Source organism: Podarcis filfolensis (assembly GCF_964270895.1).
Source record: "Podarcis filfolensis genome assembly, chromosome: 14".
Lineage (NCBI taxonomy): Eukaryota > Metazoa > Chordata > Lepidosauria > Squamata > Lacertidae > Podarcis > Podarcis filfolensis.
Window position 1 is genome coordinate 37996255 of NC_139616.1, and position 19570 is coordinate 38015824.

General features: G+C 44.5%; 2 protein-coding genes across 5 annotated transcripts in view; one reads left to right on the top strand and one right to left on the bottom strand.

Moving 5' to 3' along the window:
- LOC310748997 (bMERB domain-containing protein 1) overlaps positions 1-2492 on the top strand; it is a 35762-nt gene extending 33270 nt beyond the window's left edge. Inside the window, exons 5-6 of the mRNA XM_083585425.1 lie at positions 634-716; positions 1754-2492. Coding sequence (XP_083441551.1) covers positions 634-716; positions 1754-1875 — 205 coding nt within the window. The 3' untranslated portion in view covers positions 1876-2492. The remainder of the gene's footprint in view (positions 1-633; positions 717-1753) is intronic.
- A 457-nt stretch (positions 2493-2949) lies between these two features.
- Positions 2950-19570, bottom strand: part of MARF1 (meiosis regulator and mRNA stability factor 1) — a 35828-nt gene continuing 19207 nt past the window's right edge. For all 4 annotated transcript variants that reach the window (XM_083584849.1, XM_083584847.1, XM_083584848.1 and 1 more), the window contains exons 16-27: positions 18254-18429; positions 16818-17038; positions 15605-15747; positions 14706-14839; positions 13701-13903; positions 12900-13127; positions 11467-11697; positions 9250-9459; positions 7571-7631; positions 7355-7462; positions 6396-6566; positions 2950-5613 (exon numbers count right to left, since the gene is read on the bottom strand). In XM_083584849.1, the coding sequence (XP_083440975.1) occupies positions 5378-5613; positions 6396-6566; positions 7355-7462; positions 7571-7631; positions 9250-9459; positions 11467-11697; positions 12900-13127; positions 13701-13903; positions 14706-14839; positions 15605-15747; positions 16818-17038; positions 18254-18429 (2122 nt within the window). In that variant the 3' untranslated portion in view covers positions 2950-5377. The remainder of the gene's footprint in view (positions 5614-6395; positions 6567-7354; positions 7463-7570; positions 7632-9249; positions 9460-11466; positions 11698-12899; positions 13128-13700; positions 13904-14705; positions 14840-15604; positions 15748-16817; positions 17039-18253; positions 18430-19570) is intronic.

Consider the following 19570-nt stretch of genomic DNA (forward strand, 5'->3'; position numbering starts at 1 on the left):
GAAAACCCCTCAGAGAAGTGCTGCCAGCCAGTGTGAACAATGTTGAACTAGACAGACAAATCATAGAAGCATAGAATCATAACACCATAGAGTTAGAAGCAGTGGCAGACTTTTCAAATTTCAGCAGAGCCTTGTGTGATGCCAAAATCCAGCACCCCCCATTCATAACTGTCACCTTTCCCCTTTCCCCTTATTCTGAATAGGATTTCTCGCAAGAAAAGGGAAAAGTTGACAGCTATGCCCCCATTGTTTGTCTTTTCTTGCGACATCCCCTGTGGAGCCCTCTCGGCTTGGTGCCCAGTGCGGCCAAACTGGCCACGCTTCCCTAAATCGGCCTCTGTTGGGACTTCAGGGGTCTTCTACTCCCAATCTGCTGCAATCCAGGAATCTCAGCTAAACCATCCATGACAAAAATGGGCCTTCCAAACACTGCTTTGAAACCTGCTATGAAGGAGGGTCCATCACCTTCCAATGACTTAGTACGAGTCAGCTTCCTGTTGTTTGTCGTGTAACTTCTGCTGATCATCACTTTTCATTGCATCTCTCAGTTACATTAAAACAAATATAAAAGCTGCTGGTTCCCACCCACCCCAAGCCCACTGGCTAATTTTGTTATTTTTTGCTTCGAAACAGAGAGAAGGAGGAAGACAAGGAGATGGCGGAGTTCCTCCGGATCAAGTTGAAACCCTTAGACAAAGCCGTGCGATCCCCAACTAGTGAGTTTTCAAAACTCTTCCAAAGACTTTAGTGAAGCTCTCCCTAACAATGAGCTGCGGAGTCTTCATGGTTTGCATAAAGCTAATGTAAGGATTGGATAGCAGCTTTATGCAAACCATGAAGACTCCATGGCACCCATTCCATCTCCTGCATGCACACTTTTTCTGTTCCTTCCAAGAAGGCAGCTGTTGTGCAGTGAGATCACACCCACACCATATATTTAAAGCCAATTTGAAGTGGCGTTGCACCCCCCCCCAAAAAAAACCCTGGGAGCTGTAGTTTGTGCTGAGAATCATAGCTCAGTCCCCAGGATTATTTGGGGAAGACTATATACTTTATATATATAATTTTTTATTAAATTTTCTAATTTACATTTCAAAATATTCATTTAAACAACCATAAATCAGTGATTTGTAAAAGGGTAAGAGAGTATTTAATGAATTGGGGTGTGTGTGTATTTAAAAGTACCTTTCCAAAAAACAACAACAGAGTCCTTTTTGTTGGGAATAATTCAGAGGGAAATTCCCAGGAGTCAAAAAAGACTATTTATGTAGGCTACTATTGCGGCCCCTGTCTTGTTAGCCCCAAACGGGAAAACGAGCAAGGTCCCAACCAAAGAATGGCAACTTAAGCGGATGGAATACGCGCAACTTGCAGATTTAACATATAGAATAAGAGAACAAGAAGAAGACCAGAAAATGTTTGAATATATGGGTGAAAATGGTGTTCATTTAAAAACGCTGGTAGCATTAAGATAAATTCAACAGTGTAGATAAGTTTTGATGGCTGTAACAATGGTTTACTGAATAGTTTAGTTAATGTAAAATATGCAGGGATGTTTGGTATGCAAAGTGAACCACGGAAAGAGAAGGGAAGTCACTGGTTTAAGGGAAGCCTATACAGTCATAACTCTTGTTACGTTTGCTTCAGGTTACGTGTTTTCATGTAACCCCAACACTGCTCCAGCACATACGGTACTGTATTTTAAAGCCCCAGCCTAGGATATTAAAGACGTTCTCCATTTTGCCGACCACAGGTACACCAGCAGAGAAGAAGGCGGAGCCCCCTCCTCTTCCTCCAAACAAGCCCACCATCGCGAAAGCAGGAATCGCTATCATTAAGGATTGTTGCGGCACCACCCAGTGCGCCATCATGTAGCTCCCTCGTCATGGGGCACCGCCTCCGCCCTGCCCCCTACGCACCCAACCCAACAGACGGGAAAACTGTGGACGGAAGAGGACTTTAAGCATCCAGATATCTTGATAGTAGAGTTTCCTGTACTGTTTTTTTACAGTAACTGTCGTGTACTGAATGTACCTGTCGGTGACTCCTTCACTGTTGCACGGATCACTCAGTGAGCATGCCTAGGTTTAAGACAAGGAGTATATATATATATCTAAGTATAACTGTATCTCCAGGAGAGGAAAAGACTGGCATAGGAAAAAGAGAGACAGAGAGATACTAGGGAGAGGGCTCACAGGTAACAGGCAGGTACCACTTTTTATCCTTATATATAGATCTGTGTGTATATAAGATGATACGTATATGGGGAGGAAGACACTCCCCCCACGCCCTCTGCCAGCTGTGAAATAGAAAATCATACCAAGTAATATGTAGAATAGCAATTTTAATAGTCTGTGCGTAGAATAGGATGCGCTCCACACTTCTTTCCGTTGACAAGACAGCATTTGCTCCCGTGGGCAGAATAAAAACATGGCATGGCAGCTCCTTTTAGCATCTACATAATGAATAAATATTGTAAATAGGACAAGGCAGTTGGTAGTCTACCGACCAGTCATCTGTCAGACTCTTGTGGTTTTATGCAGCACGTGCTCTTACATCGGTTCACTCTGTAAAAGCCCACAGAGGATTTGGGACTCTCAGCAGCTCGCGGCAGTACAAATGGTGAGAAATGGCAGGGATGCATGGCATGAAACTGGCATTGCACAAGTGGCCATTCAAAGCAAAATTCAGAGTGTCTGAAATCGCCTGTGCTTAATCTTAAGTGTTCTATCCAACAGAGTTCTACTCCCAGTCAGTAGGTCTAAGTCAGTTGTGCTCAGTAAGTTCAATGGGCTTGCTCCACATAGGACTATCATTGGACTAACTTTGCAGTTATGAAGACCATCCCAGCGATGATGGGTTTCAGTTGGCCTCTGTGGGGTTTCTGCTGTGCTTTAATCTGGCCTAGTTCTTATTTTTTTTTAAAGAAACAAAACTGACAAGGTTGCATGCTTGCTTGGAAATTTTATTGACAACTGTTTGGTCCCAACACACAAAACAGCACTCGAGCCACAAAACTGTCCAAATGGGAGTAGACAACAGAGGAGAAAGGCGAGCTTTGTCTCCTTGAGAGTGCATAAGTTGAGGGCTTCAGTGATATTTTTTAAAACAACCAAGAAATCAAAATTAGTGAAGTGTAAATGAAATAATTTCATTCCCTTAATTTTTTTTCCAAATCAGTCCAGTCACATTATTTCTTCAAGCCTTCGTAGAAAAAAAAAAACAACCCCCCCCCCCCACACAAATTAGCTGGTTTCACACAATGAAAAACAAACTCCCCAAAAGGTAGTCTATAACTTTCATACAGCGATTTAGGTCAGAATTACACATGACTCCAGAAAGATTTCTCATTCTCTACAGGTGGCACAACCCACACCTGTATTCCAGGTACATCAACAGTACTGTTATTTCTCCTTGAGTTTTCACCAAAACTTGGTCTATTATAGATGACTTGCAACTGTGGCTCAAAATGATGACTGTTTTTGCATTTGCATGACAGGCCCCAATTGGTCAGGTCTTTGTTTTATGCAAGCAACACATAAGGTAAATGGAAGATGTCCTCACAATTAAAGTCATGAAATGGTTCCATTCTTCTTTTTTTAAAATAATAATAATAATCACTCCTATAAACCCCATCTCTGTAGAGGAAACATAAGGATGTACACACACAAATACACTGTGCCTTGCCATGATCTCAGAAAATCTTCCAGTCCTTCTCTGCATTTGTAATGGCTATATCATTATTTAGTACTGTACTGTTTAATACTTGGCTTTGTTTAAAAAACACTTTTTAAAAACAAAATCCATTTCTTCTCATTTTAAAAATAGGTTGTCTATAGCCATCAAGTGGCATTTTTCAGTTGCTGGCTGTGAAATCTAAGGCTGCTTTTTCAGTCTCACACACATTTCAAAAATATTATTTGTACGCACATATCCGTTCAGCCAGTGGAAACCTTTGCTATAGGTTCCTTCTTTCTGACGAGCAATTAAGAATCCTTGCCTGGCAAATACAACCCATTGTAAGTGCCAAGTTTACCCAACGGGGGGTATAAAAGCTTTGGTCAGAAGACATTTTAGCTCTCTATAAAAAGAAAGTAGAAGGACTCCACTGACTTGCCTCCTTCGACAAAGGCCTGCCTTTCCAAACACCAACAGAAATGCCACTATAGGGACTGGAAGGGAAAAAACCACACACAAGAGCAGGTTTGAGCACTCAAAGTAAACATCAGAATAAAGACCAGACACAGTTAAAAACATGCTGACTCACATTAAGCTTCCCATTTACTGGATCTTTAAAATGAGGAAAAGCACCGTAACTTTGGCATTTCCATGTGCTGCTCGTACTTTTGTGCAAACGGAAGTAGAATCATTACTTTCCATCTTTAAAAAAGCTCATTTAAACCCCCTTGCTGTGATTTATAACGTATGTACACTTAAATGAATATTTGAAATCTCAAATACTCCCAGTAATCTCATCGGCGGATGCTGCAAGAAGCACCTCAAAGCTGACCTCAAAATGCAAAACACAAAGACTTGCTTTTCCTAAGCCAGAACAGCATCAACTTGGAGCGCTCAATAAAAGGGAAGCTTAAAAACATCCTCACCTTCCTACGAGATTCCTCAGTGGAACTGATTACAGAAAGCATTTAAAAGGGGGGTTGTAATCAATCAATGTAATCCTCTACAGCAGGAATGGGTAGTTTGGGCCCTCCAGATGTCATTGTACTACCACACCCATCATCCTTGACCACAGGTCATGCTGGCTGGGGCTGTAGTCTACAACATCTGGAAGGCCACAGGTTCCCTAGCTATGCTCTACAGTCATCTTTTGACAAGAGACAATTACAAGTCATCAGAAAAAATCCTAGGCTTTGCTCTCACCAATTTAACCCTGAAGATGCCACCGCAGGTTTTATTCCAATCTAATGACTTATTAAAAATAAAGTTCTCAATAGGCTGCTTTGCCAAGACAGATGATGCATTTGATTCTTACCTGTCTGGAAAACGCACATTAAAAATTGCCTCTAGATTCATATGCTATATGAAGGCTTTACATCAGTGATGAGGTTTCAGAAACTCAAATTCCATCCCACTCCAAGTTTAGCATTTGCTAGTTTTTTCCTGACATTCGACAGAATGTAAAAAGGAACAGTAAAACATTTAATGCTTGAAGTTTCAAATAAAAATACCTGCCCAGCTGAACTCAGTGTAAACTGAACAAAAATCTCACAGAAGGTAGTCAACAGTGACAAAGATAAACACAAGTGACCACCCGCCCGCCCCCCGTCCCATCTGTGATTTAAAATATAAAGGGTAGCCAATAGCTTCATTTTCTGTGCAGTCTGACAATGCGTTGCCTCTCACAACACGACATAGTTTAAAGCTTGGTTACAGGTGCAAGTGAAAAATTTGCTGCCAATTTCACTCTGTTTTTATGCTGCCTTTTGACTGGGCTGTCCATGGCTTCTTTGCTCAGCTGCGGTTCAACTGAAGGGCAGGGAGGTGCTGGTGTATTTTCTGCAGCTTTAGAAGCTGCATGTAAGTGGCTCGCCTCTTCTTTAGCTCTCAAAGGACCAACAGCATTCTCCTCCTCTTTCGTTAAAACAATCATCTCTAAAAAGGAAAGCGATACCATGAAGTTTTCAAAGCAAAATTATTTTCAGATGCATCTGATCTGTGCACAAAGGCAGCAAGTTGTCTCCTTCAATGAAAGGATGCATTGCCTGAGCAAAGCACTATTTACATTATGTGGAATACATGAACGTTGACTGCCACTGGCTAGAAATGCAAGCAAACAGGATGTGGTCCTTGTTACATATTGGATCCTGGTGTTCTGAAGTCCAGTATGGAAAGCTGTGAGATCTGGCGGTAAACTAAGGCTGCCAAAACTCACTGGAGAAAAAAGTTGTTCCAATAGGGATGTGTGTTATCTTAGCAACATGTGCAAGCTGGAGTTGGATGTGGTTATATGGAACACTTCCATCCCTGGAGAAACTTGCTTAGGCCTTTTGAACTAAGGGTGGGAAGCAGACTAGTGTACTGAGCTACTCTAAACAAGGTAACTTTTGAAAAGTGGAGACAATCGATGTGAAGTGGCATTCACTACTACTGCAAGGGGATTGCTAAAGGGCTGTGAATTCTACCAATTAACTTTTCACAACACAGAAGTATTTCATTGCTGGTATTTTGGCATTATATACATGAGAAGTTTATGCATTCAAACAGAGCATTTTGCTGCATTTATAGACTAGGCTTCCAATTGCGGTACAATTGCACTGGAAGGGAAGTCCAACGATTTTGGAGGTCCTGAAACAAAGGCAGAATGGCTTCTATTGGAAGCAGCTACTGGTCAGAACGTTCAAGGACAGACCTCCTTTAAGAGCACTCATTTTTACCTGAAAGGGTTGGTGGATGTTCTTCGAACTGAATGAGATCTGCCGGTACAAGGATGACTGGGTCTGGTCTCAGTTGTGGGGAAGGCAGACAGGAAGGGACAGGCTCACACAACAGATCCACGGGCGACATATTTGTGAGGCAAAGCAGCTCTTGCTCAGTTGAATTAGAGACTACAGGAAAAACCAGAGAGGAGAAATTGTAACTCACTACAAGGAGTCAGGAGAAGGTCAGCAATAAAAAAACAACTCATGTCAGTGAAGTTAACAACTCTATTCCAAGAAACCAAAACTGTGCAGGCCTAGTGATCCCAACAACTCTTCCCAGTAGGTCTTGGCCCAGTGAGGCAGTTGCAAGGACTGAAGGTCCCTGCCTTCCCACAGTTGCCCAAGTCCCCTGCTCTTCAGGGCTTTTTTCCAAGCAATCAGTTTGCATCTGAGTGCAACCAATCTCTCTTCTGCTCATTTCTCTGCAATTTTTTTTGGGCAACATTTCCCCTCTCCTGCTCCACCCCCCCCAAACCGCGGCGGCGCCTCCTCCCTCCCTGCCCTGCGGAGGAAGGGAGCTAGTTGATGCCAGCCAATTTGATTGATGCCAGCCAATCTGAAGCCTCAGTGTGGCCCAGACTCATCACCCGCCTGCCGGCCTCTTCATTGATGGTCACGCTGTGAACATCGTGACGGGTGCACCATGGGGCTTCGGCTGGAGCTTTGTGTGTCTGCTGGCCCCGTGCATCGGAAAGCTGGCTAGGAAAGGAGAGGTGCCGCCACCACCACCAGCTCCCAACTACAGGCAGAGCAGCGGAGGAGGTAGGAAAGGGGGGGGAGGGGGAGAGAGAGAAGCCCCCTCCGCCGTGTGTGTATGTGTGTGTGTGTGCAGTCTGGCTTGCCACAAGGTCTGAGGGGCGGTGAACCGGCCCCCTCCTAAAAAAGTTTGCTGACCCCTGGTGTACAGCAATTACCAGAATCTGATGCTTCTAGTTTTAATTCCAAGGATTCACTTGCTTCTGCTGTCTCTGTAGCTTGTCCATCACCATCAGCAAGAGGAAGGCCAGGCAAGCTAAAACGAGCTATGAGAAGGGAAGACGGTGAGCGATGCTTCCCTTGGGCAAATATGCTCACCAGTAATTCAAGTATTTGTTTTTTTTAAAAGTTATCTCTAACCAGGGATTACTTACTTTTCATGTCGTTCTTAAGGACAATAATTCTCTTATGACCATGACCTTTTATCCAGACCACCTAATCAGAAGGCAATAATGACAATGTTTGAGGTAAGATGACTGAACTCAGCAAAACTCTCTATTTTGACTGTTTTTCTTCTCTTTCTTTTCTGGTATTCCCTCGTGAACTACATTCAATATTAGGCCAGATTGCAACAATTGTTAAATATTCTCTCCGCCACCCCACCCGCTTGACTAAACAAAATGTCAACTAAGAAAGGATTACGAGTACTTTGATCATATCATTTATTTGATTTCTTCCCTACACTCCACTATAAGGTCCCAATTTGGGGGGGTGGGGTGGAGTTTAACAGCAATTAAAAACAAACTAGGAGTTACAGCAATAGGGTGGGTTCTAAAAATTATTTTATCCCAAGCTTCAAAGGCCAGGGTAGGGTTAGGGTGCCTCACCCCTACCTGTCTATCATTTGACACCAGGTGACTGGGACCTGTTGAAGTTGGTCCCATGAGGGTGAGGGAGGAGAGAGTTCAAAGGGCTTGCGCAAACCAGTGTGCTGTGCTTCCCAAACCATGAGCTCAGTGCTTTCCAGCTGGCTTCTGGGTGCTAGGAAAGCACTGCATAGAGGGCAGCACCTGCAAAGTCCCTTTTGGCCAAGTCCTTCCATTATGAGCCCAGAATGGCCTCGCAGGTCAAATGGGGGACGCCTGGTGGGCCAAATCTGGCCCACAGGACAGAGGTCCTTCACCTTTGTTCTAAGCCTGTGGTTTTCAACCTGTGTGCCGTGGCACCCTGGGGTACCTTGAATGATGGGGGTGCCACAGGCAACACTGATCTCTGTCCCTCTTTCCTTCCCTCCCTCCTCTAATGCCCTCTTGCATTTTCTGCCTTCCAAAGGCCTGCACAACTGTTTGTTGCAGCAGCCCTGGCTACAAGCTCCCCAGGTGAATGGTGCCTTTGGCCATGGGGTGCTTCCCAGGCCTCTGTGGGGCAGTGTGAGGAGGCACCTCTCTTTGGGGCATGGGCGGCAGAAGCGGTTGCCCGGAGGACTCCCAAGGAGAGGGGCTAGGAGGCTGAGGGAACACTCCACAAGGGTGTTCGAAAAAGGTGAGAGGCTGCCAGATCTGCAGGCAAGGGGTGACATAACTGGGCTCCTGAGCCCCACAGGGGTGCCGCAGAAAGACTGTAGTTGATCGAGGGAGCCGTGGACTCAAAAAGGTTGAAAGCCTCTGTCCTAAGCACATTCAAAAGAAGACTTTTCTCCATGATTCTCCACAGCAGGAAGACTCCCAACTGGAGGTTTCGAAGCATTCTCATCTGAATGCTTAAAATATCTTTTTAAGACCTCTGTGCTGAAGGCAGGAAGGTCTAACGTGGAAGCACTGAGTGCAAGAGGTTGGGGTGGGGCCTGCTTAGCGCTTGTCTAAATGGCGAACATTTAGAAATGTAAAATATTTGAGCATTCTGAAGCTGTGGAAAATCCCATTTCCCAGTTTCTCCTCCCTTTTGAATTGAGGAGGGTTCACAGCACAAAGCCAGGCAATCTTAGTCTTCAAATCACCTGTCTTGACTTCACAAGAGCACATCTATATTAAAAAGCACCGATTAAACTGCACATGGGGACCTAAGAATTCAATTAAGTACTACTGCTAAAAAGAAAAACACAACTGCTACAAACCAGTGGAATTGCTCCCAGGAGTTCTTCGAGATTATTGTAGCCATATGCTTTGGGTTGCAACACTTCACCTGTGTATTTGCTATAAGCTGTTGAGAACTCATGAAAGAAGATCTGCTGGTAATGGTAGGTATGAAGCAAAGACCTCACTTTCTTGGCAAAAACATACAGGCTTGTGAGCTTGACATATTCTGCCTCACCATCAACAAAAACCTGTGGGAGGGAAAACCACGCATATGAAGTCTTCCGACCTTTGGGCATTGCAGAGTATTTAATAAAAGAACATCCCTGAGCACATTTTTTACCCTGCTCTTCATTTTAATTGCAATTCGGTTTGGAGTTGCACTTAAAAACAAATCCAACATACGTGATACAGTTACTAAAACATTAGGTTGTTCTGTATATGCAAGAAGCCGTAATTAAAAGCTTCATGTGAGTCACCGGCTGCAATCCTTACTTGAGAACGCCCGAGTGCCTCATTTCAGTTACATAAGGCTGGAATATAAAGCGACCTGGACTCTAAGATTATCATCAGAGGCTGTACGCAAATCCAGTTGCTGTCACTTCCGCGCAAGGTACAGTAAATGATCAGCGGCTTTGAGTCCAGGTCACCCTGGCCCTCGTACTGGAGGGAACAATCTTAAGTTTCTTCCAGCTGTTGTAGGCCACATACTGAAGGGCAATATAACAAGGCACTCTGTTCAGCGTACGGCATAATGGATTGTGGATAGGAAACCGAGGGAACAAGTCTCTGCACTTAGAACTAAGCAGCAGCAGCAGCAGCAGCAAAGAGAGATTCCTAATCCACTGGGACCCTTCCTTCTCTTCCTTTGATCCGTTTTCTATGTTCACAAACTGAATCCTTGTCTGCACATACAATAGCTGTCTGTTTTTCTCAGCTGTCTCTTCTGCTGTCCAATTTTATTTCTCCTTGTTTTCAATGCTGCCTGTTAACTTGAGCTCTCACACCTGCTCCCAAAAGGCTAATCTAAGCCCAGTGGGCAGAGGTTCAATCCCTGACATCTCCAGATGTAAGCAGGGAACGGGAATGGTCCACCGCCTGAAACTTTGAAGACCTGTTGCCAGCCAAGACTATACTGAACTAAATGGGTGAAAGGTCGTAGCCCAGCTGTAGGGCACTGCCTTCTATGCAGAAGGTGCCAGGTTCAATCCCTGGAATCTCCAGGTAGGGTGGAGAGATGGAACTGCCTGGAACTCTGGAGAGCTGCTGCCAGTCTGTGTAGGTAACTCTGGGCTGGATGGACCAATAGCTTGACTCATATGGCAGCTTCCTGCGGTGAATAGCCTGGTCTGGTTTAAAGCAGCTTCTTGCATTCCAAAATTCATTTAATAGGCCGTAATGTATGTCTGCACCACCACAAAACCTCAAAGTACCTTCAACAACTCCTCCACATTTGCTGTTACTCCTTCTCCACTAACATTACTCTCCTCCACTTATCTCTTTGACTGTGACCTTGGGTTTCCTGGCCTCTGGTCAGCAATTGCTCAATTCCTTGCTTTCCGTTATAGTAGCTTATTTTAGGCCCTGAATTGCTAATTAATAACAAAAGTGAGGCCACATCCACACCATACATTTAAAGCTCTATGTCAATTTAAGTTATGGCTTACCACAAAGAAGCCTGGGAACTGTAGTTTGTTAAGGGTGCTGAGAGTTATTAAGAGACTCCCCCTACTCCCTCCACAGAGCTACAATTCCCAGAGTTCCCTAGGAGGAAACTACAGTTCCCAGGATTCCTTGGAGGAAGCCATGGCTGTTATAGTAGTATCATAGTGCTTTCAGCTTACAGTGCAGATGTGACCCAAGAACAGTGGTGTAGCATGGGGACGAAGCTGTGGCCCCAGGTACGAATTTCTGAGGGAGTGCAACCAGGCACCCCCCACACAGGTGCCGGCTTCCGTGGGGATCCCTGCCCCACCCTGGCAAAGGCAGCAGAGCAGCCCAGGCCCATGGTGAGTGGTTGCGGATGGAGGGAGGTGATTTGCCTTCCAAGGGCCATGTCAGCTGGTAGGGCTCCCCACACAGCACGGCCCGGCTTCACTTCGGTGGCAGGAATGCTCCTGCGGCATTTGTGGTTTGCCCACCCTGGGCCCTGGCAACCCATGCTATGCTTCTGCATTCATGAAGAAAGGAAAACAGAGCCCAGCATAGCAAACAAGTGCTATGCTGAGCATTAGGAGCCAAGCCTTCTTCTCCCTTACCTCCGTGAGATAAGGCACGCTCATCAGGAGTTCAGTAAACGTCATGAAGCCATATTCACATGGATTCAGGAGAGCGCCCTGGGTGGTTTCATAATGCCTTTTAAGCTCTTCAACAGAAACAAAGTTGGTTTCATCCAAGGTCATCAGAAGCACCAGAAGCTGGGTAGCCAAGGTCCGGAGAGACTTTTTATTTATAAGCTGGAGCTGTTTACCAGATTCTACATCAACGACCTGGAGGAGTTTGAATAAAAATGGTGGTGGGTGGGGAAATCCAGTTACACCGATGCGCAAGGCAAAAGCTGCTAACACACTGCAGCCTTAAGAAGGGATCTTGCTGTTTAGCAGTCAGCTTTAAGAAGCATTCTGCACACTGTTTTATTTACATCACCTATATATAACCCAATTAACAATGTCCCCTGGGTGGCTAACAATAAAAATAAAAAACCCCATAAAAGGCAGACAAGAGCATTAAATTGAAACAGCAAAACCACAGTAGGAAAAAAAAAAAAAACTAAACGAAAAACAACCAGAGTGAATCACACATTAACAAAGCAGAACTTAAAGATGTGAAGATCTTAGAATGAGAAATCTTCACCTGGCACAAAAAAGACCATAACTTTGTTCCCAGCAAGATAGGGTAGGAGGAGATATTCCATAATCAGGGCGCCACTGCTGCAAAGGCCCTTTCTCTGGACACTTCCAGCTGCTCCTCATTTGGAGGGGACCAGGATATTTGAAGGGGCACTTCTCTCTACATGAAGCTGCCCACCACAACTATGTTCTTCATGGTTTTTGCTTCTTAAAAAGCAAGCTGTTACAGTATTTTAGATGGAGCACTGGAAGGGTTCTAGTACACCACTGTGGTGTTGAGAGTGCTGGATTTGGGTTGACGAGAGATCAAATCCCCACGAAACTTCCTGGGTTGACGAGCACTCCTGCATCAGCCTAGCCTATCGCACAACATATCCCCCAGGCCTCCTTGGAAGAACGTGTAGCTACAAATCATATCGAAGCAGCTTTGTCTGTAAAATCTGCTGCAACCAATGGTTGTTTTAACTGATTAACCTGACGTGCTCTTTTCATAGCTTTTGACAAAGCATCAGCTTCCTGTCACTTAATCTTCCATTCTGCTGTGTGCCCCTGAGGCTGTGATCATTTCCGGCAGGGACAGGGGGAATCTATTAGTAACTCATTCTAATTGAGATTCTTGGGTTTCTCTAGTGATCCAATTAGACTGAAAATGAACACGAGTTCTTTTAAAAAACCACCATCCATATTGTTTACACCGCACTTTACACAGAGAGAAGTACCAGTCATTTAAGATCTTGGTATTATTTTTCATCATGTATCTGAGCAACTCTCTCCCTCTCTACACCCCTCCCTCAGTCCCCACCAAATCTACATTTGTCATGCCAAGTCATGCTAAAATATACCTTGATAGCATGGCAAAGTTTCTGCATCAGAGCTGGAACAGAGCCAACATCGTAGTCCTGGAGACGCAACGGGTAGCCAAATGTTTTAGCGTATTCAGTGAGCACATCTGCCATCATAAGGCATTTGTCTCTCTGAGATCGGAGCAATTTAACAAACTGGGCAGCTAAAGCTTTGACCTTTTCCGCATCTGTTAGTGCAAGGATTTTCTCTTCACCACATTCCAGCACCTGAGGGTAGAAGTCAGCTTGGTTAATGGAATTATTTAGGCGGGGGCTGGGGAAGGCAGTACTTACAATGCACAAAAGGAGTACATTGGAACCTCGGGTTACGGCAGGGATCCGTTCTGGAGCCCCACCGCAACCCGAAAATGATGCACATTGAAGCGCCGCTTCTGCGCATGCGGTGAACCCGGAAGTAACCCGTTCCGGTACTTCCGGGTTTGCCATGGACGTTCGCCGAAGCGGACGCAAGTGGAGGCGGACACAGAACGAGGTTTGACTGTATTAGAATTTGAAGGCTCCCCCCTCCCACTTGCAATTCTTTCCAGGTGGTGTTGAAATACCATTAATTTTAATACCATTAATTAATAATTTTTCCCGGCCCATCGTTAACATGAACAGTTGAATGGCTTTTTAAAAAGAAGTGGTTTACTTCCAAAGTTTGCCCATGTAATCACTCTAAAAACAAGACTCAGTTCTACAGGCGACAAGAGTTTCCCCCAAACACTGAGCACAACTCAATAAGGCTAGAAAGGTTATTTGGTGTGGATGCACGAGGACCCCAGAGTATCTGGATCCTACCTGCAGGACATCTGGTATGGCTTCGAAGAGTTCAAGTAGTTTGGTAAATCCGTAATAGGCAAGTCTGCATTGGCGCCCAAAGTGGTGGTGATAGAATGGGATAAATTTATTGAAAGGCATGCGAAAATAGGGCTGGTGCCGCAACAAGTCCACTGCTTCCTTGGAGAACTGCTTTGTCCTTTCAACTTCTTCCTTGGTACGTTCTGAAAATGAGAGAAGAGATGCAAAACTAAGGGAACGTAAAAGCAACAAGACCAATACTTTAGCACCCTCCCAGCAACAAGGCTTCTATTCCAGCTCAACTGCTAGTTTAAAGGAGTGCTCTCCAGAACACAGCAGCTACAAGCCACAGTTAGCTCTGCTTCACCTTCACGGTCAGAAGCGTTATATCTCTGAAAACCAGTGGCTGGGAATCACAGGTGGGCAGAGTGCTGCTTGGCCACTATGCTTCTCAAGACACATTCTGAATTTTTAGGAACTGATTATTATCATGTTTCAAAATTGACTTCTAACACTTTGTTTTCAAATTGCTGTAACCTGTTCTGGGAATTAATGGTGAAGAGAGGTATGAAACAGAATGACAGCAATATATAACTTTTATTTTGCATCAGGTCATAAGCATCTTTACTCTTAAGGCTCAAGGCACCCGTGGGAATAGAATCCTTGGCCGAGGGGCTCTTATGTTCTTTAGGTGTCACGCAAAAATGCTCTTCATTCTCTGCAACTTTTTAGAGAGTTTGGATATGAATTTTTTGTTTAAATTGCATTCTGTTCTGTTTGTATTTACATGTAAACTACCCTGTGATCTTTTCTTTAAATAAAAGGATATACGAAATCCCCAATCAAAACACAGCTCCAAGTCTCTACCTGCTGCTCACCATAAACTTCAATTCATTCACAAAAAAAGCCAAAAGTATACCTGTCACCAGGGCACCAACTATAGTCTGACCCATGTGTTAAAAAAAAGAAAAGGAAGAGGGTTAAGTTCCTAAAACGAGGATGTACCTCTTTTGGGGATACAAATTACCATCTCATTATCTTGCATAGACAAACAGATTGTTGTGTCCGGAATTTCTGATATGAGATCCACCAACTCGCACACTCCATATTCCGTCACGTCCCAGTCTTTTGAGAAGCACCTAGATAATGGGATGGAAAGAAGTGAATTCACATTAAAGGTATTTAGGGTAAACGAGAACAGAAAAAGGCACAATTCAGCACCTCTTCCATTGCTTCCATATGAAGATATGAATAATACGAGAGGCAACGGGAAGTGTTCAACTCAGAATTAGACCCACTGAAGTTAACGAAGATGAGTAAGTTCATCAATGTCAATGGGTCTACTTTGAGTAAAACTTAGGAGCAGGCCCTGGGATTGCCGGGGTTTAAAAATCAGTATCATTAAGTGTTTCTCTAGACATTTCAGACTTTTGATCAGAAAGTTCTCAAGATTTCTCCTTCTCTATTGCAAGTTTCTTACAGAACTTTTGGAAAACTTTAGTGCGAGGGAAAATCCTGCCCCATTCCTAGGTATTCTTTAAACATACCAGAGGACCCAGGAAGGGAAGAGTAGGTCGTGGTTAACAAGTCAAAGTTTGTGTACCCCCTTAATCCATACAGCAAACCACCAAGTGCATCATCCTGCCTGCCTTTAGGATTGGCCAACTTCATAAGATTTAACATCAGCCATTTTTTACCCCTCCACCCCCCCCCCAAGTTGGCTTTTGTTTCTGCTCCTCAGATTCTGACTTTGGAAAGGAGAAAGCTGCTCCTTCCCCTTCGAAGGGGAAATGTTACTTCCCTGAAGCTCAAAGTCTTTAATTTTTTTCATTAAAAAAAAAAAAGCTTTGATGTGTCAATGTGTAAACACAGGCTATGCACAGGCCACAGTTCTCTTTACGTACCAATGATAAGCTTGAAAGAACTCCCTCACAACCACTTGCTTGCTGGCCTGGGACTTGAGAAGCTTAAACAGGTCTTGAGTAAACCGCTTCACTTGGGCCCTGTGCGTTAAGGTTAACAAACGCTTGGTGCCTATCCCGAGAATCTGGAAGGAAAAAGACACCACATTTTAGATGAAGTATGTGACTCCCACAGTCAAAACACTGCCGCATTTGAGCTTATTTACAGCCGCATGCCATGAGAATAAGTATCCGCACACCAAGCTTGGCCCCGATTGCTTCTTCACACCAGTAATGACATTTCCCTGGATCTCCACATTGTCCAGTAAAGCAGCTCTCGCAGTCAAACTTGGCACTGTATTTTTACATTGTAGGAACCCCTCTGAGACAGGTAAGAAGTCATATTAACCAATAGTGGCAGGTATTGGCAAAAGGCTTACTTATTTAAAACAAGGGGGTCCAACACATGGCTCAAGGGCTGAATCCCTGTTACCTCTTCCCCTCCTTCTCCCTCTTCAATGTCCCACCACCACTCCCCAGGCTCTGAGCCTTCTTCCCTTGAGGGTTCCCCAGCAGGTTCCTCTGACCATTTCTCTGTGCCCAACCAGTTCATGACACATGACAGATGTGTTTTGGGCTACAGGCTGACCATAGGCCATTCTGGCCAAGGATGATGGGAGCTGGGAGTCCAACAATGTGTGGAGGGTACCAGACTGGGCTGGTGCTCTGTTAACTCCAACAGCCATTAAGCAGCTTGAGAAGACAACTGGCAAGGTGAGGAGATGGCAAAGCTTTCCAGGTGTTGGGCAATAGCCAACATAGGATACATATTGGAACAGAGCTGACAATCTCATCTTCTGGCATGCAACCTGGACAGATGCAAATGCCCTTGATGTCCTGGGTCACAGCAGTAAAGCTACATACCAAAAGATTAAGGATAAGAGAATCCCTTCCAAACAATCGGCAATGTAAAAGCAGGACCTTGCTTGTCCTGTGTAAGTTAAAATTCAACACCAGCTTCTTAAAGAGGGGATCTACAATATCCGTGAAGACTGTGGAAGGCACCACAGAACTCTTCTTCACCGCTGTTACCCTGACACACCACCCTTAACTTCAAAATGAGGATTTTTACTGCAGTCAAAGCTAGCCTTTTATGTGAACTGACACTCATCACTCATGGAAACATGCACTTCAATAAAATTGAGACTGAACTCACCTGCAACACATGAGGCACCGCTTCCAGCAACTCCATTAACTTGGAACATCCATAGTCAGACACACGGCATTGCTTTGCAAAATGGTGATGGTATGTTGGGATGAATTTACTGACAGGCATGATACACGACGGCTGGTTTTTAAGGAGATCAATCACTTCTCTGCTGAACTGAATAAGTTGTGGGTTACCCACAGGGCTTGTAGAACGGAGAATCCAAGGCTCTAAAAAGGGGGGGGGGGACAAGAAGAACTCTCTGGCTTAGGAGGTAAGGGGCATAAATGGAATATGTACGATGAAAGCTACAGGCAAAACTAGGAGTAAATCAGAACAGGAACACCATGGATTTGGGGGAAGTATTACGTCTCTACAGACTAAAAACTAATTACAAAGTGACAAAAAAGGCCACTATCTGAAGGCAAGCTTGTGTCACAACAAAGCAAAAATATGAACTGTGGCTGGAATTCCAGAGCGACAAACTTGGTATGCCCAAAAGGGGTTTCAGGCATTTAGTTGGAATTTTCCTTCCCCCACAGAACTGGGGTCTGAATTCCAGAACACACAGCTACTATTTTGTTTTCTGTTGCAAGCTGAATGGTCATTTGAAAGGCAAAGCTTGCTCAAGGAACAGAATGGAAGTCAAAGTCTGAACCCTAGAATCAAAACCACTCATCTGAACTCACAGCAATCTGTTCAACAGAACACCCAGAAGGCAGCAAGACATCTTAAAAAAAACACCCCTCACTCCCCAATCTCTTTCATGAATACTCCCACCTCCCCTTGGTACTCTCTCCATACATGCCTCCCACACCCCATCCATCGAATACAGTTCTCATCCTCTCTTCCTGCCATGATCATACCTGTCCTCTTTTTACTCCCCTCAAGGCTCCATCCACCCCACTTTGTGTCTCTCTCCTCCCCAAAATCACTCCATATTTCCTTCTTTTCTTCTCTACTCCATGCGCATACACGCATAGCTCAGTCAACAATGATCCTCCTCTCCCTGGTCCAGCCAATTCAAAGCCCTGCTGTTGTCCCATCATGGAAGTGGGCATGTTTAGCAAAGACTTATTAAGGAACTGTTAGCAACTGGAGGAACACAGTGAGAGCATTTTCATCCTCTTTTCTTGTAATCTGGTGCAGCAGATAGCCTGGGAGGCACTGCGGCAGCCCTCTGGCAACATACTGGTGCACACAGGCACTGTGCTGGTTATCCCATATCTAAATTCTAGGTTATATGCTAAGTCAGGAATAGGGAACCTGTGACCCTCCAAAAGCTGCTGGACTCCCAACTCCCATCAGCCCCAACCAGCATGGTCATTAGCTAGCAATGACAGGAGTTGTAACCCACCAAGATCTGGAGGACCACAAGTTCCCAAGCAAATCAGTCACAATAAACTAACACAAAAGACTGATGCATAAAAGAGTGAAATATGCACCTGCAGTGGGAGGTGGTGGCTTGTTATGAATCCACTTGACAACTTTGATGCCATTTTGTGCAGTGGCAATATTCACACCAGGGACGCAAGTGATGAGATGCTCCAGAGGAACACCTCCCTGGCCTTCCTGCACCATTTGCAGATTGCTGAATTCTGAAGCGTAGCAGTCAGGAAAGCTGCAAAAGAGACCGACATAATACAAAAAGCGTTAGACCAGACTGCTCGCTTGTAACGAAACCTTTGGTCAATCTTGTCACAAAACAGGTGCAAACAGGCATTAACAAGTCTCTGTTTACACTGCAAGTAAGAAAAGCAGGTTGATATTAAAGGTGACTTGCTGTCATGACCTTAATTTGACGCAACCTACAGCTGACTACCCGACAGCAATCTAGGAATTTGGAACTGGAGACATGGGTCTGAAAAAACTGTTGCAGGGTTGCCATAGGTCAGCAGATGGTGCTATGCATTTTATGACCTAAGGATCACAAAGAGAGTTGCTACACATTTAGGAAAGTCAAGAGAATAGTCTATCTAGGTTGGTATCGTCTCCACTGACTGGCAGGAGCTCTCCAGGGTTTCAGACAGGGGACATTGCTATCATTCCTTGGAGATGCCAGGGATTGAACTTGGGACTTTTTGCATGATTCATTACTTGAAAAATCTAGCTTGTGTGATTTTGCAGCATTCACGGGATACAGGTCCATGAAATTAATGAATCATTTCACTTCTTGCCACCAAATGAAGTCCTCTGACACTAAACCAACTGAGCTTGAGATAAGTAACATCTAATGCCTCTGCCTGCATGCTTGACCTCCCATAAGAGTCTTGATCTCAAGACCACAAGCACACATCCTTGTGTGTTAGAATTCAACAACACATACACTGCTCAGCTACAGTGAATTACAATAACAATTCCTACAAAGGGCATCGAGGCTCCGTGGCACATAGGATACATCTAGAAACCAAAGCCTGTATTCTCAAACACTCCTTAAAACAACTGAAGGGAGCAGTGTGGATGGCAAGAGACGGAGGAAAGAAAGGGCACAAGCATGGAATAAAGGACACAACCAGAAACTTAGCCAAGAGGAAAGTATCTGCAGATCAGAGATAAGAAAGAAAATGTAAAGATAGGCAGCAATTCAAAATTAGTTATCTGCAGTTTCTTACATGCTGAAGACAAATATTATTATTCAGATTGTTCTGAACTAGGCAGTATGCGCTCTGCGGTTATGTATTTGTATTGTGCAAGAGCAGAATTCAGAACACGTCTTTGGAAGACAGCATCTCTGCTGAATACAATTGTCCAAATACAGCCAG